At 43.2% G+C, this 27367-nt stretch overlaps 1 protein-coding gene across 20 annotated transcripts in view; it reads right to left on the reverse strand.

The window, feature by feature from the left end:
* TSPOAP1 (TSPO associated protein 1) overlaps positions 1 to 27367 on the reverse strand; it is a 235225-nt gene that overhangs the window by 60460 nt on the left and 147398 nt on the right. For 15 of the 20 annotated variants that reach the window (XM_075854078.1, XM_075854076.1, XM_075854070.1 and 12 more), the window contains 4 exons: positions 24923 to 25018; positions 10883 to 10972; positions 10683 to 10805; positions 5769 to 5873 (listed from right to left, as the gene is read on the reverse strand). The exons of 2 other annotated variants lie outside the window; for them this stretch is intronic. In XM_075854078.1, coding sequence (XP_075710193.1) covers positions 5769 to 5873; positions 10683 to 10805; positions 10883 to 10972; positions 24923 to 25018 — 414 coding nt within the window. The remainder of the gene's footprint in view (positions 1 to 5768; positions 5874 to 10682; positions 10806 to 10882; positions 10973 to 24922; positions 25019 to 27367) is intronic. 3 more of the 20 variants (XM_075854083.1, XM_075854089.1, XM_075854072.1) reach the window with 2 other exon arrangements.

The raw sequence follows: 27367 nt of genomic DNA on the forward strand, positions 1-27367 counted from the left end.
TTGAATTGTTCAATGCTTATCGGGAGGGTAACAATTTGCCCCCTTTTTCGAATCTAGCCTATATACATCTTATCCCCAAGCCTCATAAGGATCATACAGATCAGGCTAACTATCGCCCGATATCCCTTCTTGATGTGGATCTTAAGATTATGACAAAAATTCTGGCGGTTAGATTGAATTCATTCCTAGCCACATATATACATAAGGATCAGGCGGGATTTATACCCCTCCGCCAGGCGGAAGACCAGACGAGACGGGCTGTGGACATTATCTCAGCTGTTCGTTCGGGGTGGGATGGCACTTCCGGACGTCAAAGTATGTTATTAAGCCTTGACCTTCAGAAAGCCTTTGACTCGCTATCCTGGGACTATTTGTTTTATGTCCTTGAGAGAATGGGCTTCGGTACGGGTTTTTTGTCTATTCTTAAGATCTTATATTGTCTTCCTACAGCAAAAATAAATTCTAGGGGATTTATGTCGGGAGCTTTTCCAATATGCAGAGGAACGAGACAGGGGTGCCCGCTATCGCCTTCCCTGTTTGCGCTGGCTATTGAGCCATTGGCCAACCTCATACGAGATTCTCCCGACATTAGGGGGGTGAAGGTGGGAGGAGTAGAACACAAATGTGCCTTGTTTGCGGATGACATACTGCTTTTCATATCGACACCTCTCACATCATTGCCGAATCTCTTTCATATTCTTGATCAGTTTGGCAAGCTGTCTGGGCTTAAGGTCAATCACTCCAAGTCGGTGGCAATGAATCTTACATTGCCAATAGGGGTAGTGAAGCTCCTAAAAATTAACTTTGATTTTCATTGGGATGCACGTAGATTGACGTATTTGGGTATTAAATTGACGCCTACCATAGAGTCCCTTTACGAGGACAATTTCCCTCCACTTTTTCAACAAATAGCTACGGATCTCACTAGATGGTCCCCTCTTAATCTTTCATGGTTTGGCCGCATTGCCTCCATCAAAATGACGATATTGCCCAGATTGCTATATTATTTTCGCACGCTCCCTATTGTGGTCCCTCAGAAGGCGCTTAGACAAATCCAAGGGCTCATCATGGGGTTTATTTGGGGTTCTAAAAGACCGAGAATACAGAGACAAACTTTATTCACCCCTAAAACGGCGGGGGGTCTGGGGGTTCCCAATATCCAACAATACTATCACGCAGCACGTCTGGCGCAATTTACAGATATGTATGCGAGACCATACTGCCCCCAGTGGACGCAAATTGAGACGGCCGCATGTACCAGTTTCCCGCTGGAAACGCTACTGTGGATGGAGTCCTCGGACAGGCCTCCGGTTCTCTCCCCTGTGCTTTCTCAGATGTTACAGCTGTGGGACTCGCTTAGAAAGAGATTCCATATTAAATCACCCCATAATCCGCTCATGACCATCACGGGTAATTCTGCCTTTCCTCCGGGTCTGCGTAGAATGGAATTCCGGTGGTGGCTCAATAAGGGGTTTTACAGGATTAAGGACTTTTTTGTAGGGGGGGACATCAGAACTCTGGATTACTTTAAGGACTCACACTCGATGCCCCCATCGGAGCATTTTAGATATATCCAGATACACCACTTCTTGTTGAACTGGAAATCCAGGAGGGGGGACATCAGCACATTGACCACTTTTGAACGGCTGTGTTGGCTTTCTGGCTTACGACATAAAATTTCCACGATATACTCCGATCTGGTTACTCCGGAAGGTAAACTCCCTTACATGACACGATGGGAACACGATTTAGGTACGGGAGTGGAATTGGAGCAGTGGCGGGAGATGGCATGTACGACCTCAAAACTATCTATCAATACATCCTTGGTGGAAGCGGGTTATAAAGTATTAATGAGATGGTATATGGTCCCTACTCGTATAGCTCGCTTTAACCCATTGGTGGATAAGCACTGCTTTAGACAATGTGGTGCGGAGGGTACACTAATGCATATTCTATGGGAGTGTCCAGTGGTTGCCACATTTTGGAACCAGGTATACCAGCTTATTAACACAGTGATCCAAGTCAAACCCCCCAGGGATGTGATTACGGCTCTGCTATGCGGTCCTATTCCCGAGGTTCGGGCCCCCGCATGTAAATTTCTCCGATATGTGTTTTTGGCAGCTAAAATAACTATTGCTAGGGCCTGGCGAACATCCACGTTGTCTATGGATATGTTGATCGCTAAGATCTCATGGATAATGGTTAATGACCGCCTAACACATCTGCTGGCGGGTACATTAGACAAATTTGATGCCATTTGGGACCCATGGAGGAACCACACATTTTCGTGAATACATAGAGATGGTTAGGAGACCCTTCTACCCTACACCTTTCCTTCCCCCCCCCTCCTTATCCTTCTTTTGTTTATTGAGTGTGTTTTGTTTTTCTCTCTTATATTTTTTCCTTAGAGGCCATGTTAAGGTACTCTATAAAGCAATGTGATGTCAAGATTGGTTACCTATGTTAGTAATGAAGACATTTATATACTATATATTTGGCAGAAGTGTTGACATCATGAATGATATATAATGTGAGATTTATTGGAGACCATGTTGGTCTAATACTTTGTTTAATTGTATTATTGATATGCAAAAGTTGAGACTCTGCGAGTCTGTGTTATTATTATATTACAAAAAACTGTTTAATAAAAAACTATTGAAAACAAGCTAAATCTGCATGCCAAGTAGCACTCCTGCCATTCTGAGCCCTGCGATGTGTTCAAACAGCAGTTTATGACCACATATGGGGTATTGCCGTACTCAGGAGAAATTGCTTTACAAGTGTTAGGGTGCTTTTTCTCTTTTATTCCTTGTGAAAATGAACAAAATGAAACATTTTAGTGGAAAAAAAAATATGTTGATTTAAATTTTCACTGCCTAATTCCAATAATTTCAGCAACGAAAACAGTGGGGTCAAAATGCTCTCTATACCGCTGGATAAACTAATTGAGGGGTGTAGTTTCCCAAATGGGGTCACTTTTGTGGGGTTTGCACTGTTTTGGCCCATCAGGGGCTTTGCAAATGTCACATGGCACCGCAAACCATTCCAGCAAAACTTGAGCTCCAAAAGTCAAAATGGTGCTCCTTCCATTCTAAGCCCTGCCTTGTCTCCAAACAGCAGTATAATACAAAATATGGGGTATTGCTGTGCTCAGAAGAGTTTGCTTTATGAATGTTAGGGTTTCTCCTTTACCTATTGTGAAAATGAAAAAATCTGAGCTAAAACTACATTTTATTAGAAAAAAAATTAAGTTTCCAATTTCACGGCCTAAGTCCAATAAATTCTGCAAAAAACCTGTGGGGTCAAAATGCTAACTATACCCCAAGATAACTTTGTAGAGGGATGTATTTTCCAAAATTGTGTCACTTTTTTGGGGTTTCCACGGTTTTGGTCCCTCCAGGGCATTGCAAACACGACACGGCACTGAAAACCATGCCAGCAAAATCTGCGCTCCAAAATCCAAATGGCACTCCTTCCTTTCTGAGCCCTGCCGTGGGTCCATACAGCAGTTTATTACCACATATGGGGTATTGCCGTAATTGGGAGAAATTGCTTTACAAATGTTGGGAGTGCTTTTTCTCCTTTATTCCTTGGAAAAATTAAAAGTGTCTAAGTTTTTTCAGAAAAAAGGTAGATTTAAACTTTTACAGACTAATTCCAATAAGTTTAGCAAAAAACCTGTTGGGTCAAAATGCTAACAATACCCCTAGATACATTTCTTGAGGGGTGTAGTTTCCAAAACAGGGTAACTTTTGCAGCGTTTCCACTGTTTTGGCACCACACGACCTCTTCAAACCTGACATGGTGCCTAACATCTATTCTAAAAATATAAAGGAGGCCCCAAAATCCACTAGGTTGCTCCTTTGCTTTTGAGGCCTGTGCTTCAGTCCATTAGGGTCACATGTGGGATATTTCTAAAAACTTCAGAATCTGGGCAATAAATATTGAGTTGTGTTTCTCTGGTAAAACCTTCTGTATTACAGAAAAAACTATTGTATATAATTGTATATTTCACCTCTACTTTGCTTTAATTCCTGTGAAACGTCTAAAAGCTTAAGAAAAACTTTCTGAATGATGTTTTGAATACTTTGAGGGGTACAGTTTATAAAATGGGGTGATTTATTGGGACTTTCTAATATATAAGGCCCTCAAAGTCTCTTCAGAACTGAACTGGTCTCTGAAAAAATAAGCTTTTGAAATTTTCTTGAAATTTTGAGAAATTGCTGCTCAAGTTAGAAGACTTGGAACGTCCTAGAAAAATAAAAGGACTTTTAAAAACCGATGCCTACATAAAGTAGACATATGGTAAATGTTAACTAGCAAATATTTTGTGTGGTATTACTATGCGTCTTACAAGCAAATACATGTAAATGGAGAAAAATGCTAATTTTTGCTAATTTTCTCTGAATTTTGGTGTTTTTCACAAATAAACACTGAATATAATCGAATAATTTTACCACTAACAAAGTACAATATGTCACGAGAAAACATTTTCAGACTCGCTTGGATACATAAAAGCATTCCAGAGTTATTACCACAAAGTGACGTCAGATTTGAAAAAATTGGCTGTATCCTTAAGGGGTTAATCATGGCAGGGAAAACGTGCATTCCAATAATGCATTAGAAAACTGCATCTCCATCGCTTTCTCGATGGGTCTCTAAAGTTTACGATATCATGCAAATGGAAATATTAACTTCTTCTTTGACTGACGAATATGATCGATTCTATAAAATATGGTATTCTTGGGTGGAATTTCAGAAATCTGATGAGTATTGTATCTTAACGTGGGGCTCCTGGGAAAGTTGGGGGTATAGGTCTGTGTGACGGGGCCCTTTTTTTTCCTAATTTGTGTGAGTCATGTTTGTAAATTAGAATATAAATGTAAAACTATTGATATCAATTGTTATTTAATCGACGATCTCATGTTGTTGTGGGTTTTTGTTTGGACCTGGCTGCTATAGCTATATTTAAAGATTAAAATAAAGAATTTAAAAGAAAAAAAAGAAAAGTGAAATCTTGCCTGGGCATCTCAGGCTAAAACACCCCTGGTCTTGAAAGGGTTAAGATCATATGCTGTAGGTGATGTGAAGAACTTTTTTTTTTAGCTGGCCAGATGTACAAAGCTAGCAACTAAAGCGACCCTCCGGTCCCGTGACAACATTCTAAATATAACGGGGTATATGGAATAATATTAACTGTTGCGCTTCAGGTGCGCCTCGATGCCGTGGATCCACTGTTTTAGGGTCCCTTCGATGTCGTCCAAAAATGGCTGCAGTGCTTCTTAGACTACGAGTCTGAGACACTCCCTCTGTTTTTGGATTGGCTTGAGCTGCTCAAGTGAACAGTTCTGCCCAATCCAAGAACATAGGGAGTGTCTTAGACTCCGTCTGAGATGCACTGCAGCCATTTTCAGACAACACAGAGAAGACCCTAAAATGGCGGATTTACGGAATAGAGGCGCAGCCAGAGGGCACCAGGTAATATTACTCTATATACCCATCACATTTATAATTTTGTCCTGAGACCGGAGGGTCGCTTTAACTTTAGTAATTCATCTGCAAGTGCGGTCAAACTTCTTCTATTCCGTTTTGTAGCTGAACCCATGTCAGGTCCTCCTGTGCCATAGCGGTTACTGGTAATCACATTTACAATGGTGTAAAAATATGAATAACGGCTCATGCTCATGATTAAGGACTTTACAACGACGGTCTACAACTTCTGCATTTGGAGAGTTCATTTTTATTTTATTTTTGAGCAAGTTACCCACCTCCTGGAGACGCTTTACTTCCTCCTGCCGTTTCTGCAAAGCTATTACAGCATCTTCATGATCTTTCTCCAGCTGTTGCCTTCTCTCCACCACATCTCGCATGTGCTAGAAGAACAAGCAAGTCTAACAAGTCAGTGTTCCCTCGGCCGGACAATTTAAATACCGTAAAACATAATAAGATCCCCCTATTGATCATAGAGACAATTTTTCTTCTTAGCAAATTGATTTCAGGTTTTGGAAAATACCTTGTTTTACTGCCACATTAAGAAAAGCATTTATTATGTTAGACCATGGACATTTTCTTAGGGCTGTAGAGTAGGAGTCAAATAATTGAAACTATTAGCAACATATATCTTCATCTGACTCTTGGCACCACCGCCGATCAGCTGTTTTGAAGGGGCGCAGGCATTTCCCCTTTTTCCCTGTCACTGCTCTGTACTGTACTGTACAATACACACACACACACACACACACACACACACACACACACACACACGTAGTGTCGGTTCACATTATTACAGTCTTCTCCCATTCAAGACTGAATCACTGCTAGAAGTGTGTCGGCGTTTTACAGTATAGGGTGTCAGGAATAAAGGAGAAGCAGCGATCGCACAAGCGCCGTAGCCCCTTCAAAACAGCTGATGGGGGAGCAGAGAGACGGAATCCAACCAATCAGTGATTGATGGCCTATCCCGAGGATAGACTAAATTTTTTTTCACTGGAAAATCCCTTTAAGGGTTCTTAATTTTCAGCCTTTTGCAATAGTCTGTTTTGCAGACAGGAGGAAAGAAAATTCTACTTTAGTGCTTGGCTCAGGGGTACTCCATCAATAGTTTTATGAAGTAGGGCCTCACATGGGTTTCTGGTAAGGTTAGACCCAGTGCCAACATAGATGAGATGGTAGAGCATTACCAATAGCCTATGAATTCTTCGATAAGTCCACTAGGTGTGTAACATATAACCAGTGTTAAAGAATGGCCGGGGATAGCATGAGATATGCAGGTTGGTACCAATTAGCAGCGTTATAACACTTTCCAGTATTAATGTAGTTCTGGAGCCACGAGCAGTACTGGAGCAATTGAGATTCAGGGAGGTGGGAGTCTAGGTCTTCTTCCCACCTTTAGGCATATACAGGAGTAGTTTAGGACCCAGGTGCAAGGAGACAAGAACAGAGGGTTGGTACTTCTCTTGCAGATCCAGAAAAGGACTATTCCCAATTAAGGCGAGATAGTGACTAACAAGAGTGAACTCTGAAAAATTGGAGTGAGGTGTGAGCTGGAGAAAAAGTGGGTAACAAAATATAGACTGCAAGGGGAGTTAGTCCCGAAGAGCACTTACATTTGTCCCATAACCGGAGGGTGTGCCATTCCAGATATGCTGTATCACCATGCATTGTATATTTCTAACGTAGTAGCCAGACACTGGCAATAGGAGTATTTTGAACAAATCGTGCAGCTTAGGCAAGAAGGTCATTACATTAGCATGTTTTTTTATAACAGAGGTGTAGCTGGGCTTGCTACAGTACTTATTTTCTTGCCTGAGCCCATTCAGCCTACTCAGGTTTGTGTAGGTTTTTATGGCACTAGATAAACTGGTTAACCCACTTTTATTAATGATCTTATTTGATTTCTTTATACGGTGCCTTCACTAAATATTTATGAGTATGTGAAGTAGAAATTATAACACCAGGGGGCGTGGCTTAGGCATGGCGGTGTGAGGACGCACGTAGCTGAAGCTCCGGACTCACCCCGCCGAATATCGCCCGACAGGGCTCACTAAACATCCGCAGGACTGAATATGACCAGGGGGAAGCACCGTCGGAACCTCCCGGACACCTCGGGCACCTCCAATATCGCCCTGTTCCTCCGATCCGCGCCGGAAAACACCCCGCAACGGGCCTCCTCGTCCCCTCCAACAGGCCGCAGCCAGCCTTCCGGGTTGCAGCAGGGGCACACCCCGCCTTCCTCTCATGCCGGCCAGCTACAGCCCGGCGCCAACACCGCAGGGCCTGAAGGAGAGATGCAGCCGGCAGACAGAGGTCAGTGTGGGGCAGAAAGCACAGGGCCCCCTCCACTGGCCCAGCCAGAGACCTCACCTCACTCCCCACTTGTTTTTTGTCAACGGACGCGGAAAAGGCCTTCGACAGGGTCAGTTGGGACTTTATGTTGGCCACCCTTCGACATATAGGAATAGGGACTCATATGAGGTCATGGATCTCTGGTCTCTACTCCTCCCCGTCAGCACAGGTCAAGGTCAATGGGCAACTCTCATCTCCCTTTACGATTACTAACGGCACACGCCAAGGCTGCTCTCTATCACCACTGATTTTTATTTTATGCCTGGAGCCCTTGCTGTGTCACATCCGCTCCAACCCGGACATTACAGGCGTGGACTTGGGAGGCAGACAACATAAGGTTGCCGCTTACGCGGATGACCTGCTGTTCTTCCTCACAGCCCCTAGAATTTCCTTGCCTAACCTGATGGCGGAGATGGGTAGATACTCGAGATTATCCAACTTTAAAATAAACTACCAGAAGTCAGAGGCCCTTAATATCTCGTTACCACAGGCTCTGGTCACTGAACTGTCGAAGTCCTTTTCCTTCAAGTGGGCAAGAGATTTGCTAAAATACCTGGGAGTCCGACTTCCCGGGGATCTTTCTAGACTTTATGCGGTGAACTTCCCTTTGCTTCTTCAACGTATAAAGGCGGACCTGGACTCCTGGACGTCGGGCACTTTTACCTGGTTCGGTAGGTGTGCGATTTTTAAAATGAACATCTTGCCACGGATTCTGTATCTCCTACAGGCCCTACCGATCCATATCTCACGCCCGTTCTTTCAGTCCCTGCTGTCCCTGATGCACAAATTCATATGGGCAGGGATACCAGCACGTATTGCCCGATCTTTGCTCTTTCGTGTAAAGGGGGAGGGGGGCATTGGTCTTCCGGACTTTGTCTCCTATCATCACGCCTCCCACTTGACACGAATCTTAGACTGGTTTCAGCACGGCGGGACGAAAGAATGGATGTGTCTATGGAACAGGCGTTCATGTCTATCTCATTGCAGGCTATGCCGTGGTTGTGCAGACATGTTCCCAGGGTCGCGCGGTTACACCCGACAATCGGGCCCACTTTGCCAGTCGCAGCGCGGGTGTTTACTCGGGCAGAGATCTCGCCGTCCCCCTCCCCGCTATTCCCGATCTTGGGCAACCCTGGATGGCGGTCCATTCCAAGTATGGTTGCGGGCGGGTAAGGGGCAGGCCCGACAATTTCAGCAGGAGGGGAGGTGGATGAAGAGCGATCAAATTCAAGCCCTGGAGGACCCTGTCCCCTTCTCGACATGGCAGGTGAACCAGTTGCGACATTTCCTAACGTCTCTAGAAAATCCTGGAGAGCAATTGCGAGACTGCTCCGCGTTTGAACTCTTGTGCACAGACACAGGCACAGGCACGATCCGACATGCTTTATCCAGAATCTATGCGTTCTTGATCTCGCCCACCAACCTGCCGCCACCTCCGTATTTGCTCAGCTGGGAGAGGGATCTGGGCAAAACATTTACACCAGAACAACAAGACCTATGTTCGCCATGACACATAAATCCTCCATGGCCAGTAGATTCCAAGAGGCAGGGTTTAAGATATTGTCCCGTTGGTACAGGGTGCCTTCCAGATTGCATGCTATGATCCCGGCGGTCTCGCCATTATGCTGGAGATGTGGGGACCATGTGGGTACGATCCTGCATATTTTCTGGGACTGCCCACTCCTGACTGGGTTCTGGTCCGAGGTGTGGCGCATTTCCTCAAGGTTTACGGATTACCCTCTGCCGAAATCCCCGGGCCTTTTCCTGCTTCATCTGTGTGAGGTCCCACTGCCAGTGTATAGACGTTCGGTAGTTAGACACCTGGTAAACGCGGCTAGGGCATGTGTTCCTGCACTGTGGAGACAGTCCTGTCCGCCGACGGTGGGCATGTGGTTTAGCAAGATCCAGGAAATCATGAGAATGGAGGACCTCACGGCATCAATGAAGGGGACTCATGCCTCCTTCCTAAAAACATGGCGTGAATGGATTCGTTTCCAAACGACCGAGGAATATAAAATCATCATGGCCTCGTGAATTCCTGTCCAGACCCGGAATGTCAGGTCAGCTCCCCCCCTCCCCCCACTTCCCTTCTTGTTTTCTCACTCCCCATTTTCTATTCTTTCTTTCCTTACTAATTGGCCTCTCCTTCTTTCTGTCTCTGGTGCTCTCTTTAATGCTCTTAAGCACATATAGGACATACCATGCACGGCTGCGGGTTCAGGGTGCATACCAGAGTCTTCTTACATAAGTGTTTTCAGTGACATGGTACTCTCAGGTGAACTCATGTGTTGATGTGAGGCTGATAACTGTTCTGTGATCTGTTGCATGATTTTCAATGCCATTTTTGCACTATGTTGTGTATATTATTTGTACGATTTGTGATATAAAATAACAAAATGACAAATAAAAGAATTTATAAAAAAAAAAAAGAAATTATAACACCAAAGTCTTCTATGAAAAGATCATGCTCAAAATAGAGGATATGTGGCAGAGCTGGACAGATCCCAGGAGCGAGGTAGCTATTGTGCCTAGTCTTACTTTTTTTGTAGTTTTCATTATTGATATCTGTGACAGTTCACATTGTTGGGGTACTAAAAAGTAAATTAAAGTTAACTCAAAGGTTGTGACAACTGGCTCGTAATGGATTCTTTTGTCCATCCATGACATATCCTAGTTTGTGAAGAGAAAATTGTTCTCACATAACTCAGGAGCTCAAGGTCACAACACCAATACAAACACCAGTGCATAAAAACCCTCAGGACTTATTGGCACTGGACATGCAAATGAAGTATTAAAGGACACTTATTTGGAAAAATCAGTGGGAATTTCATACAAACCTTCAGCACTTGCTCTAAGTTCTCCAGCTTGCTTTGCAATCGATAAATCTCCTTAAGAGCAGAATCCCGTTGCTCAGTCACCTCAGATAGATGTATCTTCAAGTCAGCATTTTCAGATTCAACCTATAGAAAACAATGAACATTCAGACATCCAGCAACAAATCGATTGCTTACATAACGTTCAAAGAAATTGTGCAGACCTTGCCGGCCCTCTTTACTCTGATGCAGAGTCTTGAATTTTCTTCCACAAGACATGCATTCTCTGTTCCCACCTCCTGAAGCTTGAGTTCCTGTTTCCAAACAAAGGTAAGAAAACTGGTATTAGGTGAAATAAGGCAGCTGCATCACTGACGTTTGAGACACAGTAGGAATATGTTTTTTTTATTTCCTGTTAAGTGGTTTTCATCTTTATTTTCATGTGTTTTTTAATGAAATACTTTCTTCCATATTGCAAACAGAAATAATGATGCAAAATACGGATGTCATATAAAAGGTAAAATAAGCATCAATGTTTCAGCCTCCATCCACTTATATGGAGGGATTAATGCCATCACATGAAATCAGAGAAGATAAAAAGAAAAAAGAAAAACGTCCGCAGCACATAGTGCATCAAATGTGGACATAGAGTAGACAGGACAAACCGGGTAAGCAGTTGTGCTAATCTGACGGTGTTGTGCTTGGAGCACAACACCATGTGATGCTTATAAGTATAACACAGGGCTGCAGCTGATGATCCGTTCCGGGGCCGACCAGGACTCCGTAAATAGATATTTGTACTGTGTGAAAAAAACAACCGATTTTCCTATAGATCAGCACTGTCTGGTGTGTCTGAGGCTCAGTATCCCACAGACTGGAAAACCAATTGGGTAGGAAGGAGGAAACTCTTGGACAAAATGGTTTTAATAAGTGTTATATCAAAAAATGTTTTTTGTTTTTTTTGGCAGTACTATCACCAGTTTCAGAAACCGATGGATTATACATTGAAATCATAGTGTGGATTAACGTGTACAGAGTTTAGTCTAGGGCATTAAGTGTCAAATCACAGCTTATTATACATTGCTATTTAGAAAAAAATATCCTCCATCATACTTGGGCCAGCCCACATATCGTCTTATATAGATGTTATATAGACGACCTCTTCTTCCTATGGAGTAGAGGAAAAGAGGACACCAGTCCTTTTTGAGATTCGCTCATCCACAACACATGGGGCCCCAGTCACAAGTACTCCAGATGACCAAAAAATTTAAATCTGGATCTTGCTATTTCCCACACAGATCATACTTTCATCACCAAAATAATGGTAATTTTTCCAAATGGATCAAAAACATCCCTTAAAGCCAATATAAAATAATTAGAAAAAAATTGTACTCTAGATACAGATTTTCATAAACAAGCAAGAATTTGAAATGACTGATTCATGGCGAAAGGCTATCCGCAACATCTCCTCAAGGAAGCAGACAAGGAGACCTCACTACTTTCCCAAGATGACTGTATGGTTCCCAAAAAAAATCTTCCCTCAACCCCTCCGGCCCAACATCATCTTTCTATGATCTTAATTTTATTACAAGTTTCAATTCAGCGCATACGCAAGAGCCTGAGGAAACATTGGCATATTCTAGAATTAGACCCTTACCTCAAACCAGTAATACCCCTCGAACCCACCATTACTTTCAGAAGAGCTCCTACCCTAAAGAATATGTTAGCACCCAGCAAGGTGCGACATTGGGAGAAAGACCAAATAACCCACACCAAACCCACAATATCCCCAGGCAGTTATAGGTGCAGTACCCCCAGATGTCTGTGCTGTAAGACAATTATCCACAGACAGACCGTTTTCATATCCATCCATTCTGAAAACACATTTAATATCAAACAGCATCTAAACCAGGGGTCTCAAGCACGCGGCCCGCATGCTGCCTCTGGGGTTGTCATCTGCGGTGCGCGGGACACAGAGCCGCTAGTACAGACTCTGCTCTGGGACACTGGAATTCCCTGACATCGCTATCCATTTATGAACAGCGATGTCTGGGGCTTCCCCAGAGCCTGAGTCCCGTGCAGAGCGCTAGTATAGGCTCTTCTCCAGGACTCTTTGGAATTCCCTGTCATCGCTGTCCATATATGGACAGTGTGTCAGGGACATCCCCAGTGCGGAGTCCCGGGCAGAGCGCTAGTATAGGTTCTGCTCCGGGACTCTGTGGAATCTTCTGACATCGCTGTCTACATATGGACCACGATGTCTGGGGCTTCCCCAGAGCTGGAGTCCCGGGCAGAGCGCTAGTATAGTCTCTGCTCTGGGACTCTGGGGAAGCCCCTGACATCACGGTCCATACATTGACAGTGATGTTAGGGGCTTCCCCAGAGCGGGAGTCCCAGTGATGTCAGGAGCACAGCTGGAGTCCCTGGAAGAGCCTACTAGCGCTCTGCCCGGGACTCTAGCTCTGGGGTTGCCCCTGACATCCATGTCCATATATGGACACTGATGTTAATGGCTTCCCCAGAGTTCCGGCGCAGAGCCTATACTAGTGCTCTGCTCCAGGGCTCCGGCTCTGGGGTTGCTCCTGATATCACATTCCGGTCCAGGAGGATCCCCTGACGTCACTATGTATGGACAGTGACGTCAGGGGCTCCAACAGTAGAGGAATCCCCAGCCAAAGCGTCGGCAACGCTCTGGCTGGAGATTCCACTTCTAGAGGGAGCCCCAATGGAGCTATCTACTTGGGGTGTGTGTGGTATTGTCTGCGGTGGGCACTGTGGCAGCATCTGCGGTGGGCACTGTGGCAGCATCTGCGGTGGGCACTGTGGCAGCATCTGCGGTGGGCACTGTGGCAGCATCTGCGGTGGGCACTGTGGCAGCATCTGCGGTGGGCACTGTGGCAGAATCTGCGGTGGGCACTGTGGCAGCATCTGCGGTGGGCACTGTGGCAGCACCTGCGGTGGGCACTGTGGCAGCATCTGCAGAGGGCACTGTGGCAGCATCTGCAGAGGGCACTGTGGCAGCATCTGCAGAGGGCACTGTGGCAGCATCTGCAGAGGGCATCAACATTTTTAGAGCAACGTGTAATTATTTATTGATTTATTTAATGGTTTCTAGGTTTTATAGGTCTCATACTTACCTGTATGGCTTTTTAACCCTCGACCTCCCTCCCCCCTCCAGTAACGCTTTGGCATTTTGTTTCAGTTTTATAAAGTAGTGTTGAGGTTTTCAGCTCTTAATGTGTTTTATTAGCCCGAGGAAGAGATTGGTCCGATCTCGAAACGCACAGCTATATTGCCAGATCAGAAATAAATGCATATTTTGATATAACACTCTGGATCAAACCATTTTGTCCAAGAGTTTCCTCCTTCCTACCGATTGGTTTTCCAGTCTGTGAGATACTGAGCTCCAGATACACCGGACAGCGCTGATCTATAGAAAAAAATGCTTTGGTCTCACACTGTACAAATATCATATGAAATCAAATTGAGGATGGTGCATACGCTGTATGAGCCCATCAAAACATCCAGACGTGTGTATTGCGCTGTTGACTAACATTGACTCTGTATTACAGTACAAAAAATACAAAGTCCATGAGAATGACAAATATACACTACCGTTCAAAAGTTTAGGGTCACTTAGAAATTTCCTTATTTTTGCAAGAAAAGCAGTTTTTTTCAATGAAGATAACATTAAATTAATCAGAAATACACTCTATACATTGTTAATGTGCTAAATTACTATTCTAGCTGCAAATGTCTGGTTTTTAATGCAATATCTACATAGGTGTATAGAGGCCCATTTCCAGCAACCATCACTCCAGTATTCTAATGGTACATTGTGTTTGCTAAGGCTGGGTTCACACGACCTATTTTCAGGCGTAAACGAGGCGTATTATGCCTCGATTTACGCCTGAAAATACGGCTCCAATACGTCGGCAAACATCTGCCCATTCATTTGAATGGGTTTGCCGACGTACTGTGCCGACGACCTGTAATTTACGTGTCGTCGTTTGACAGCTGTCAAAAGACGACGCGTAAAAATACAGCCTCGTCAAAAGAAGTGCAGGACACTTCTTGGGACGTTTTTGGAGCCGTTTTCTCATAGACTCTATTGAAAACAGCTCCAAAAAAGGCCGAAAAAACGCAGCGAAAAACGCGAGTTGCTCAAAAAACGTCTGAAAATCAGGTGCTGACTTCCCTTGAAAATAGCTCCGTATTTTCAGACGTTTTTGGCTCAGTGTGTGAACATACCCTAACTGTGTTAGAAGGCTAATGGATGATTAGAAAACACTTGAAAACCCTTGTGCAATTATGTTAGCACCGCTGTAAATAGTTTTGCTGTTTAGAGGAGATATAAAACTGACCTTCCTTTGAGCTAGTTGAGAATCTGGAGCCTTACATTTGTGGGTTCGATTAAACTCTCAAATGGCTAGAAAAAGAGAGCTTTCATGTGAAACTCGACAGTCTTTTCTTGTTCTTAGAAATTAAGGCTATTCCATGCGAGAAATTGCCAAGAAACTGAAGATTTCCTACAACGATATGTACTACTCCCTTCAGAGGACAGCACAAACAGGCTCTAACCAGAGTAGAAAGAGAAGTGGGAGGCCCCGCTGCACAACTGAGCAACAAGACAAGTACATTAGAGTCTCTAGTTTGAGAAATAGACGCCTCGCAGGTCGTCAACTGGCAGCTTCATTAAAAAGTACCCGCAAAACGCCAGTGTCAACGTCTACAGTGAAGAGGCGACTCCGGGATGCTGGCCTTCAGGGCAGAGTGGCAAAGAAAAAGTCATATCTGAGACTGGCTAATAAAAGGAAAAGATTAATATGGGCAAAAGCACACAGATATTGGACAGAGGAAGATTGGAAAAAAGTGTTATGGCCAGACGAATAGAAGTTTGAGGTGTTTGGATCACACAGAAGAACATTTGTGAGACGCAGAACAACCGAAAAGATGCTGGAAGAGTGCCTGACGCCGTCTGTCAAGCATGGTGGAGGTAATGTGATGGTCTGGGGTTGCTTTGGTGCTGGTAAAGTGGGAGATTTGTACAAGGTAAAGGGGATTTTGAATAAGGAAGGCTATCACTCCATTTTGCAACGCCATGCCATACCCTGTGGACAGCGCTTGATTGGAGCCAATTTCATCCTACAACAGGACAATGACCCAAAGCACACCTCCAAATTATGCAAGAACTATTTAGGGAAGAAGCAGGCATGAGGTATTCTATCTGTAATGGAGTGGCCAGCGCAGTCACCACATCTCAACCCCATAGAGCTGTTGTGGGAGCAGCTTGACCGTATGGTACGCAAGAAGTGCCCATCAAGCCAATCCAACTTGTGGGAGGGCCTTCTGGAAGCATGGAGTGAAATTTCTCCCGATTACCTCAGCAAATTAACAGCTAGAATGCCAAAGGTCTGCAATGCTGTAATTGCTGCAAATGGAGCATTCTTTGATGAAAGCAAAGTTTGAAGGAGAAAATTATTATTTCAAATAAAAATCATTATTTCTAACCTTGTCAATGTCTTGACTACATTTTCTAGTGATTTTGTAACTCATTTTATAAATATAAGTGTGAGTTTTCATGGAAAACACAAAATTGTCTGGGTGACCCCAAACTTTTGAACGGTAGTGTACGTCATGTGTAAAAGGTCTTAATGTGATATTTGGTCTGGTCAATGCACAACCTCAATATAATGTAGTACATTAGCTTAACATCACAATCTTTATCAAAAGCGTCTATACCGGTCATTAGGAAGAACCGGGGCACACCTTACTGTAATTAAATATTTACTTGTCATGTCTATGTTTGTTACCAGGGTAGTAATATTACAGACATCTGAGAAAACGTAATACAAATTTGGCTGTTGCACAAAGAAAAAAATATATATAAGAAAATCTGTCACGCATATGAAATAAGAACATATGAATATTAAAGTGTTTAGCTGCAAAATATATTCAGGCTGTGTATACATTTCCATTAATTTAGAAAAAGTGTGATCAAAAATCAAAGTCATGGACACACATACCAAAACAGTTTTTAACCTACAACAGAATTTTTTTTTTTATGTTTGTGCCTTGGATGTGTTCATATTGCGGTCAAAATGTGTTTTTTGCAGACTAGCAGCAAAAAAAAAAAAAAAAATGGACTTTGACCGCGCGATGTTAAACCACACGTTGAGCATCTGATGAGGATTTAAGTGTGGAATCTACTGTCATTCCACATCTAATGCAAGCGAATGAAGTTTCTGTGACTTCATTCAAATGCTCCTGAAAAAAATCTGCGTGGAATAATAAACACTGAAAAGTTCCCAATTAGCTCCATTAGATTACAATAGGGCTCATCCACGTGCTAAACTGCTGGCACATTCGTGGCAGAAATCCAAGTATCAGCTACAGATTTTCACCATATCCAACTTGTGTGAATATAGCCTAATGCCGAATGAAACAACTTAGCCTTCGTTCACATCTGCACCAGGGTTCCGTCGGAACGGGACTCTGACGGACACAAACGGAAACCATAGGTTTCCGTTTCTATCACCATTGATTACAGTGGTGACGGATCCGGTGCTAATGGTTTCCGTTTGTCTCAGTTGTGCAAGGGTTCCGTCGTTTTGACGAACTCAATAGCATAGTCGACTACGCTATTGATTCCATCAAAACGACGGAACCCTTGCACAACTGACACAAACGTAAGCCATTAGCACCGGATCCGTCACCACTGAAATCAATGGTTTCCGTTTGTGTCAGTCAGGGCTCCATTCCGACTAAAAGCTCCAACGTTCCGTTGAACAGAACAGAAAGCAGATTCTGATTGTACTTGTAGCCTTTTTTATTATGAATCAAAGAAAATGTAGCTTAATCCTGAGGCATATACAGAAGAACTTCCATTTAAAGAGGGTCGGATTTTGCAGGAATGTATTAAAAACTAAGTTAATCTAGCTATAGATTTTAGTGTCTCTCAAGCTCACGTAGCTTTAATTGAACAAACAATTACATTCTTTACAGGTGTTTGGCGATGGCTTTTATCTGTAAAGATCCACCTGCATTTTATGTTTTTTTTTATACTGTACCTGTGCATCGCACAAAGAATTTTAATGCAGCCTGTTTATTACTTAATCCTCAAAAGAGTACTTGCCAAAGGCATTTAATTAAATACACTATTTTATATTCATGTGTGTGTTGAATACCTGAAAGGGGATCTGAGGAAATATCTACAGGATTTATGCTTTCAGTGCAAAGGCCAAAAAGTATCCGAAACAAAGTTACTAGTTGCGAATATAGATAATAGACCTGAATAGCTATTCCTATGGAACCTGCACCTATCTCTAGAACGGGGCCCCCTAAACCCCATTCTACTGCTCTGTGTTGCGGCTGAATCGTGTGATGTTTGACCATGAAAAAGAAAACAGCGTAGCTTGCTGAGCTACGCTGTTTCCGTAAGTCTCATAACTGAATTGTAGTTACGGAAACAGCATAGCTCGCAGGCTACGCGGCTTCTGGAACTTCCCTTCACTACTATGGGAGTTACGAGCTACGCCGTTTTAGGAACTCCTGACCATATTGTCAGGAAGTAGCCGAGAGGCAGCAGGAGCAGGAAACGGTAGAACAGGGTTTAGGCGGCCCCATTCTAGTGTTGGAACCTGCATCTATGACATTTTTTACATATCCTGTGGATATTTCATAAATTTCCCTGATGGGAAAACCCCTTTAATAGATTTTGTTGTTCTTTATACTATACTAATATAAAAGGGTTTTCCAGGAATTTCATATTGATGACCTATTCTTAGGACTGGTCATCATTATCAGATTGGTGGGGGTTCGACTCCCAGCACCCCCACTGATCACCTGATTGAAGAGGCTCCAAAGAGCGCTGCGGCCTCTTCACTGCTTACCAGGCATGGCTCCATACATTCAGTAGTGGCTGGGCATAGTTCTGTACCTCAATCCTATCCACTTGAATGGAACTGAGCTGCAAAGAGCTGCAGTACCAGGCATGGTCATTATAAAACGTACGGTGCTGTGCCTGGTAAGCAATAGAGAGGCCGCAGAGCTCATCGGAGCCCCTTCAATCAGGTAATTGGTGGGGCTGCTGTGAGGCCCCCTCCTTTTCTCAGAATAGGTCATCAATATCAAAGTCCCGAAAAAAAAAAGTTTAACATCCTTCCAGGTTGTTAGATGGGAAGCTATTAACATCTCAAAGGGTATTTGGAAAATGAGCTATTGTTTAAATCAACATTTTACGGTTAACCTTTTTTAGGTCACCTGAGCCTAATAGACTAAAACTTCAGGTTTTGTAGAGATCCTTTTCTGGCAGGATCAGAATGAAAAATTATTAAGCGGAGGTAGATAACATAGGATCATACAATTTACAATAGGCGATAGGGACGGCTCACCTCCTCTCCCCTCCCAGCACAGAGACCTTTGTGCAAGTCACAGTGCACACCCACAACACTCTCCTAAAGGAGTCATTTGGTCGGTTTCTGACTGAGGTTTCTTATGTCCACGTTGCTGCTTTAAAGTAAATTTCTGAACAGCTCAGGCTGCCCTCAAACTTGTACAGATAATAAAAAAAAGATACAATAAAAAACAAAAACAGATTATAAAAATGAATATGTATACAGTTTTAATTAGTTACTAAAAAAAAAAAAACGAAAAAAAAAAATAATAAAAAATAAATAAAATATAGGCTATACATTCCCTTTATTGACGACCACTTAGTTAGAAATGAAAAAAAAGTTACAGTTAGGATGAAAATACTTTATCAGTGGGTGACGCATTTGTTCATACAGAGGACTTTCACGTTCATGACCCAACTCCGGAATGGCGATATGAAAACACAGATATCTCCATATTTTAGTACCAGCCTTCTCAGAGAAAATACTGAATTCTGTGTGGTTGCCCTGACAGTCACTTCAAAAGTTATTGACATACCAACAAGGTAATTCTCTTACATCTAGCCCTGGAGACATCGGACTGTTGCCAAGAAAAGCTGCCATATAGAGCACAACTAGGGCTGGGCGATTAATCAAATTAATTGGATTAATACGCCCTCAAGGAAGAGAATTGTAGAATAGATTCTTTAGTGGCGCCGTCGCGTCGAGCTGCAGGAGGAAGCTCCGCCCGGCCATCTCGTCACTTCCTGGTCCACCCCGTTCGGTCTCTGCTTCCCCATGGAACTGCAGTCCTGTACTGAACAAAGTGATACAGTACAGAATAGCAGGGGAAGCAGGGACTCCTAGTACATAGCCACACCGCCCAGTAGATACCGCCCCTCTGTAGATAGCACCCCCTTGCTTAGGGGTGGGGATGCTATCTGCAAGGGGGTGTGGCACTCTACATGGGCACTGAGGCACTATGTGGGCACATGGGCACTATATGTGGGCACTGTGGCACTATCTACCCTGACAAATGAAATCCATCCTTTTTTTTTTTAACCGCCATGAAAGACTGACTGGAAATGGATGAGAATTTGGAGACACTGATGAAAAATGGACTTGAAAAACTGACCATTGATCAGTTTTTAATCTGCATTTTTTTTTCCCACTGTCGTGTGATTGTAGCCTAAATCACAGATGTCAGGAGTCCCATTCACATGTACCGTGATTGGGCCACGAAATCCGGCTGACACCAAGACCGTTTTTTCACGGTCAGAGGTTGAATATTAGTGCATGCAGTATAGAATTGATTATAGATTCTGTTAACCTGTTCCCTGCCAGGGAATACAGAAGTTATAATCAATTAGATAGACATTTTTCCAATTGTATTTATGATAAAATAAAGTATTTGCAGAGGTTAAACGTTGTGAAGTTACGTACAATAATTATAGCAATATTCGTTAGAGTTATTTATATAAAGAAAATGTATTAAATTAACTCTTGGTATTACTGTAAGGCCTTATTTACACGAACGCTGCGCATCTCGGACATGAAAAACTGCAGTTTTTCACGTCCGAGGTGCATCCATGCTCAGCACTGCGGGACGCGATGTCACGCATACCCATAGTTGAGAGTCTATGGAGGGATGCGTGATGCACGAAAAGAACGGACATGTCCTATTTTCGCACGGGCCCTTCACAAACAACGGCTGTGTGAATGGCCACATTAACTTACATAGGTACGTGGGACGGCCGCTGTTTTAACGGCCATCGCACAGACGTTTAACACATTAGTGTAAATAAGGCCTTAAATAAACAGAAAAAAAATAAGAAAAATCTAGATTCAAATTGAAAAATCGCCCAAAGTGTTGAAAAAAAATCTAGATTACATTTTTGGGCAAAATCGCCCAGCCCTAAGCACAACTACCTCAGGTTAATGCATTGATCTCAGGAAGAGCCAGCTGAACAACAACAGCTTGTGACAGACTATAGTCTGTGCCAAAAGAATGTAAATGCGTCTATATACAGGGATGTAGATTAAAAAGGTAAGCGACATCATGACCACTAGTAATATTGATCCCAAAACCATGTTTTTACGCCAGGTTTTTAATATTCCCTCCCCTATCCACTCAAGACCACCAGAGATCCAAGTTTCTTACGTACCCCTAAGGCTCCATGTACATCAAGTTTTTGGCCTGCGTTTAACGTATGCACCAGAAAAAACTTCCGCCATATATACGTTAAACGTTGGCGGTAACAGATGCCTTCACAGTGGCATTCATCACAATAGAGTCTTAATGGTATACGTTAAACGTATATATCATGAACTCTCATGACTCTATAATGGTCAAAGTTTATTGTATACGTCATGAACAATTTATGGGTGATGGATGCCTATGTCAGGCATCAGTTTAACGCTTGCGTCACCCATAGACCATAATGGTGTCAGTTTACCTGTAACGTATGCCATGCAGTGGAATACATCATCCACAGACTCCCATGTTAAGAACCATATACCATACTTTTTTGGCAGGATTCTTGAGGATGGAAAACTATAGGCTGCTACGCTATTCCATCCTCCAATAAAAAGGTATAATGACGTATACCAGGCCGACAAAGGCCAAAAGAGGACACTTCTTTGGCCTCCGTCGGGTTAATGGAGCCGCATGGACACGTTCAGCATGTACGTCAAGAGCTTTCCCGACACACGCTAAATGTAGGGTCAAAACGTAGTGTGTACAGAGTCTATAAAGTCATCTTTTAAGGATTTCCAGAGAGCCTCATTCAAACTTGACATAGTGCAGAAGAAAGCCACACCGTAACCAACCAGGAAAAAAAGACGCATGCGGTTTTGCAGTGATCTATGTTTATCTTAAAGTCAAATAATAAAAAGTATGGCAAATCTGCGACAAACCAGTAATCATCTTCATCACAACTTCATAAATCTTGCTAAAACCGACCAATATCATATTTTTAACACACTAACCAGTGCAAGGGAGGATTATACCCATTTTATATTTGTTTGGGGTCAGTGCTCAGGAATCATGTAGGAGGTCAACCTGAGTGTAGAGAAATTCTAATAATAGAACGGTTCTTTTTAAATGAACAAAAACAAAGTTATGCCATCATGTTCTTTCCAACTATAAAACGGCTTACATTGCATTTTCCATATTGTACAAGAAGCAAAACCCACAGCTCTGTCTCTTCCCAGTGACGTCAGCAATCTTCAATCACGGTGCAGGCACCACATGGTAAGGACTTGTGTTTCATGCTGCCGTCTGTTCTTTTAAAATTTGAAGCTAAAAAGGCTGCAATGTCTATCAAAAGTGACATAGGAGCATCTTGCAAATAAATTCACTAAAATTCCTTTAGGCCTTGCTCACACAGTGCAAATTTGGTGCAGATATTTCATGTGCATTCTACAAGTTTTTCCTTGATACTTTTTCTCTATTTATGATGCACTCTTGGTTTTGTCTTAAAAACGCACACAATTTATTTTACTACAAAACTGCAAGATAATTAATGTTTTAAATACTCATAATTAATGCTGGGCAATTAGGACCTAAATCAAAATAATGATTAATTGAACATGTAATCTCGATTACCATTAATGAACAATTTATACCACACCCCTTTTGCATGCCACGCCAATGAATTCATATTTATCCCGAGCCTGCTGTATATAATATACCCCCTGACACTGCCCCCAAACAGTATATTACTCCCATAGTGCTCGCCACACAGTATAATGCCCCAATAGCTGCCCGACACTGTATAATGCCCCCCATAACTGCCCTCCACACAGTATAATGCCCCCATAACTGCCCTCCACACAGTATAATGCCCCCCATAACTGCCCTCCACACAGTATAATGCCCCCCATAACTGCCCTCCACAGTATAATGCCCTCCATAACTTCCCTCCACACTATAATGCCCTCCATAACTTCCCTCCACACAGTATAATGCCCCCCATAGCTTCCCCACACAGTATAATGCCCCCCATAGCTTCTCCACACAGTATAATGCCCCCCATAACTGCCCCATGCTGTATAATGCCTCACAGCTGCCCTCACGCAGCATAATGAACCCATACCTGCCCCCACAAAGCCCCAACAGTGCTTAATAAAAATATACATACTCGCCTAATCCCGTTCCAACGACGAGTGGAGGAGATCCCTCTGCTCCTCCGGTCTGTGCGGCTCTGCACAGACAGGTGCGATGACGTCACTGCCTCGAATCCGGCGATACATAGTGAATAGTAGACCTTGGTCCCCTGCTCTGCTATTGGAATCAACTGTATCTGCATCCTGAAGATGCAGATACAATTTAAGCGTGGAAAAAAAATTGAGAAAAACGAAATGCGCAAGATGATGTCTGTTAATTGCGCTGAATTTCGTTTTTCTTCGATTAACTGCCTAGCCCTTCTCATCACCATAAAATCCAGAATATTTGATAATCTTCTGGTAGAGATTACTACAAAAGATTAATTTATGTTCTATATTTGTGCAAACACCAGGTCTCCTGCTTGTAAAACCGCATTAGTGGAATCATAGATTGCATTGTGTAGGTATGAGTCAACATAAAAATATTTTAGGGCTCAACATTCCTAATTCGATTTATTTCTATAGTGCTGAAAAAAACACAACAGTATGAAGTTTTCAAAAACGCAACTAGAACTGCAAAATGATCGCTCACCGAGACCATTGTATACACTGCTTACAAAAGAGAAACAATATTAAAAGGAAGAGGGTAAGGAGCTCCTATAAAAAAAATAAAAATGATAATAAATTATAAATATTATAATTAAAAGGGGCACGGCTAAGTTCACATCTCGTTTTATGCACACGTTTGTGGTATACGACGACATATACGTTTTTAAAGTTATAAAAACGTATGCATGTGTAACATATGCTTACATTTTTTTGTAATATAGGTCGTATACGTTTGGGTCCATTCTTACTTCTCAAAACGTATACTTTTTTTGTTCTGGAGCTGAATCAAACTTTGTAAACTCAAGATTTCCCACATATGGTGCCAAAAATGTATACGTTTTACGTATGCAAGCGTAGGGTTTAAGATTGCATACGTAGTCATTGACCAATACAAATAAAAATGTATACGTGTGGTATACGTTTTCTAAAAGTACTGAAAAGCGTAGTAGGGCTTACACGTTACAGCATTATTTGAATCACACTTATATACAGGATGATTCTTTACCTATTTTAACCTACAGCTACACGTGCCTGCATTTTTTTTGTAAACAGATTAGTCAGTGTGTTTAGTGCAAGGCCCCATGCACACGAACGTGTTTTTGCGTCCGCAATTCACCCACAAATCGGTGGGTGAATTCCGGTCCCATTCATTTCTATGGGCCCATGCACACTACAGTTGTTTCCACTGTCTGTGAACTGCCCAGTAGCCTGGACCGCAAAAAGATAGCACATGTCTTATTACAGCTGTATTTTGCCGCCCGGGCTCATAGAAATGAATGCACATGGCCAGCGATTTGCGTGTGGCCCGCGGGTGACACTCCGCGGTTGTCCGAGCCGCAAATCACGGCCGTGCACACCACTACGGTCGTGTTCGTGAGGCCGTAACTTTGTAATTCGTCTTTATTAAAAAAATAGTTTTAAGTTTGGAGATACAGCTGCTCTTTATTCTCCATATAGAACAGCTGTGATGATACAGCTGTGCGTTTTTTCCGCAGCGGAAATCCTGCTAGTTTCTGTGGAAATGCTGCAGAAATGTAGTTCTTTTCTTAACGTTATTATTATAAGTAGCTGGTTTAGAACTGTATCAGCTTTGCATATAATAGGAAAAGATAGCCATTCTAGAGAAATTCTCTGTGGCCCAAGATGTACAGAATATGACTAGATGATCAAGCTTACAGATGTCCTTACCAGTTCTTCACATCTCTTCTGCTTCTTCGTTACCTCTTGCTCTAAAACTTCACATTCTTTCCGTTTTCGACTTAATTCAACTTCCTTAAAAAACAAAAATCAAAATAAAACACATGCAATTGTACAAGTACTTGTGGGTTACAGCGATGCTAAAAATCCTAGTACAATATTGCCCCCTTTAGTTAAAAAATGTAAACAAATAAGGGCCTGTCCACATCACGTTTGTGATGTACGCCAGGAAAGCTCCCGTAGTACATGCTAAATGTGTCCATAGGGCTCCATCAGCCGAAGGAGGCCAAAAGTGTGTCCTTCAAGCCCCTGTCGGGCTGGTATGCTAGGTATACTTTTTCTTTTAAAGTATGGAATAGCTCAGACTATGCTATGCCATAAACCGGGTTCCTACTCATAAAATGCATAGATAGTGTCATTTTTATTTTTACATGGGGGCCTATGGGTGACATATGCCACTGTATGGCATACGTCACAGACATCCGTTAAATATACAGTATACTGTGCATCATGAGCTTTTTAACAGCTTTTCAGGATGTATACATTAAATAGGTTCCATTATAACCTATGGGTGATGCTTGTGATGGATACCTAGAAGTGGCATTTGTCACCCCTAGGCTATTATAGGATCGGTTTAACGTACACGTCTTGAAAATTCAAGACATATAGGTTAAACAGATCCCATAATCGTCTACTATTTTGGTTTGTCGATCGGAGATGTACTGTTAATATGGTACATACTTTGCCTATCTCCAGGCTTTTGTTTTGTTATGTCATTTTGTTTTGTGATACCAGTTTTAATCCTGTGTCTTTCATTTTTCGAGATGTTTTTTGTACCCGTTGAGATACTGAAGCCTCCACATAATAGTGTGATGTCTCAGCTTGCTGTCCTCCATCTGTATTCTTCTCACCCCTCTGCCATTAGGTCACCTGGTGGTCCTACGCCTCTTTCTTCTCCCCTTATATTTATCTATGACTAGTTCGGATATTTGTGTAACCTCACTCAACACCAAAGGTTTGAATGATCCCAGGAAAAGGAGTCAAATTTTAACGCTCCTGAAAAAGGAGAGGGCTGATGTAATTCTTTTGCAGGAAACCCACTTTAAATCACTAAGGCTACCCACTCTCTCACATTATCATTACACAACATGGTTTCATAGCACTCATCCTTCCTCCTCCTCTAAGGGGGTTAGCATAGCCTTTAAGAAGAACATACCCTACATCAGGGGTCTCAAGCACGCGGCCCGCGGGCCGCATGCGGCCCCAGGGGCTGTCATCTGCGGCCCGCGGGACACAGAGCCGCTAGTATCGGCTCTGCTCCGAGACTCTGGAATTCCCTGACATCGCTGTCCACATATGAACAGCGATGTCTGGTGCTTCCCCAGAGCCGGAGTCCCGTGCATAGCGCTAGTACAGGCTCTGCTCCGGGACGCTGCGAAATTCCCTGACATCGCTGGCCATATATGGACAGTGTGTCAGGGTCTTCCCCAGAGCGGAGTCCCGGGCAGAGCGCTATCATCGGCTATGCTCCGGGACTCTGTGGAATTCCCTGACATCGCTGTCCATACATCGACAATGATGTCAGGGGCTTCCCCAGAGCAGGAGTCCCAGTGATGTCAGGAGCACAGCTGGAGTCCCAGGAGTCCCAGGAAGAGCCTACTAACTGTCCTACATACATGGACAGTGATCTCAGGAGCAGAGCTGGAATCCCAGGCAGAGTGCCAGAAGCGTCTCTGCTCCGGGACTCCAGCTCTGGGCAATCCCTTGGCATCATTGTGGTAGCATCTGCGGAGGGCACTGCTGTGGCAGCATCTACAGGGGGCACCGCTGTGGCAGTATCGACACAGGGCACTGCTGTGGCAGCATCGACATAGGGCACTGCTGTGGCAGAATCGACACAGGGCACTGCGGCAGCATCCACCGAGGGCACTGTGGCACTATCTAAAAAGGGGCTGCCCAATCTTGACATGTGTGCTAACTGAGCCGCCAGACTGCATTTAGCGACACAAACTGGAAAGCTGGATTGTTGAAATAAGCACGTGGAGAAATCTCTCAAATTTTAAACCTAGAGGTATTATTATAGTAATATAGTGTTATAGTAGTTCAAATAACTAATTGATTAACAATAATTTTGTATTGTATCAAATGCGGCCGAACCACTTCACATTTTTTTCTATATGCGGCCCACTTTCCCGGCTGAGTTTGAGACCCCTGCCCTACATCCACTCAGTGTCTAAATCTGACCCAGATGGCAGATTCCTTTTCATTAAGGGAACCCTTGCTGGCTCACCTATCTCCTTTGCTAACTTATATGCTCCAAATCAGGGACAGCCTCAGTGGTTAATCAAAACATTAAACTTATTTAAAGAATTTGCAGAGGGACTTTTAGTGGTGGGGGGAGATTTTAATGTTTCCCTAGATCCC

This window comes from Rhinoderma darwinii, chromosome 2 (assembly GCF_050947455.1).
Source record: "Rhinoderma darwinii isolate aRhiDar2 chromosome 2, aRhiDar2.hap1, whole genome shotgun sequence".
In the NCBI taxonomy this organism is placed as follows: Eukaryota; Metazoa; Chordata; class Amphibia; order Anura; family Rhinodermatidae; genus Rhinoderma; species Rhinoderma darwinii.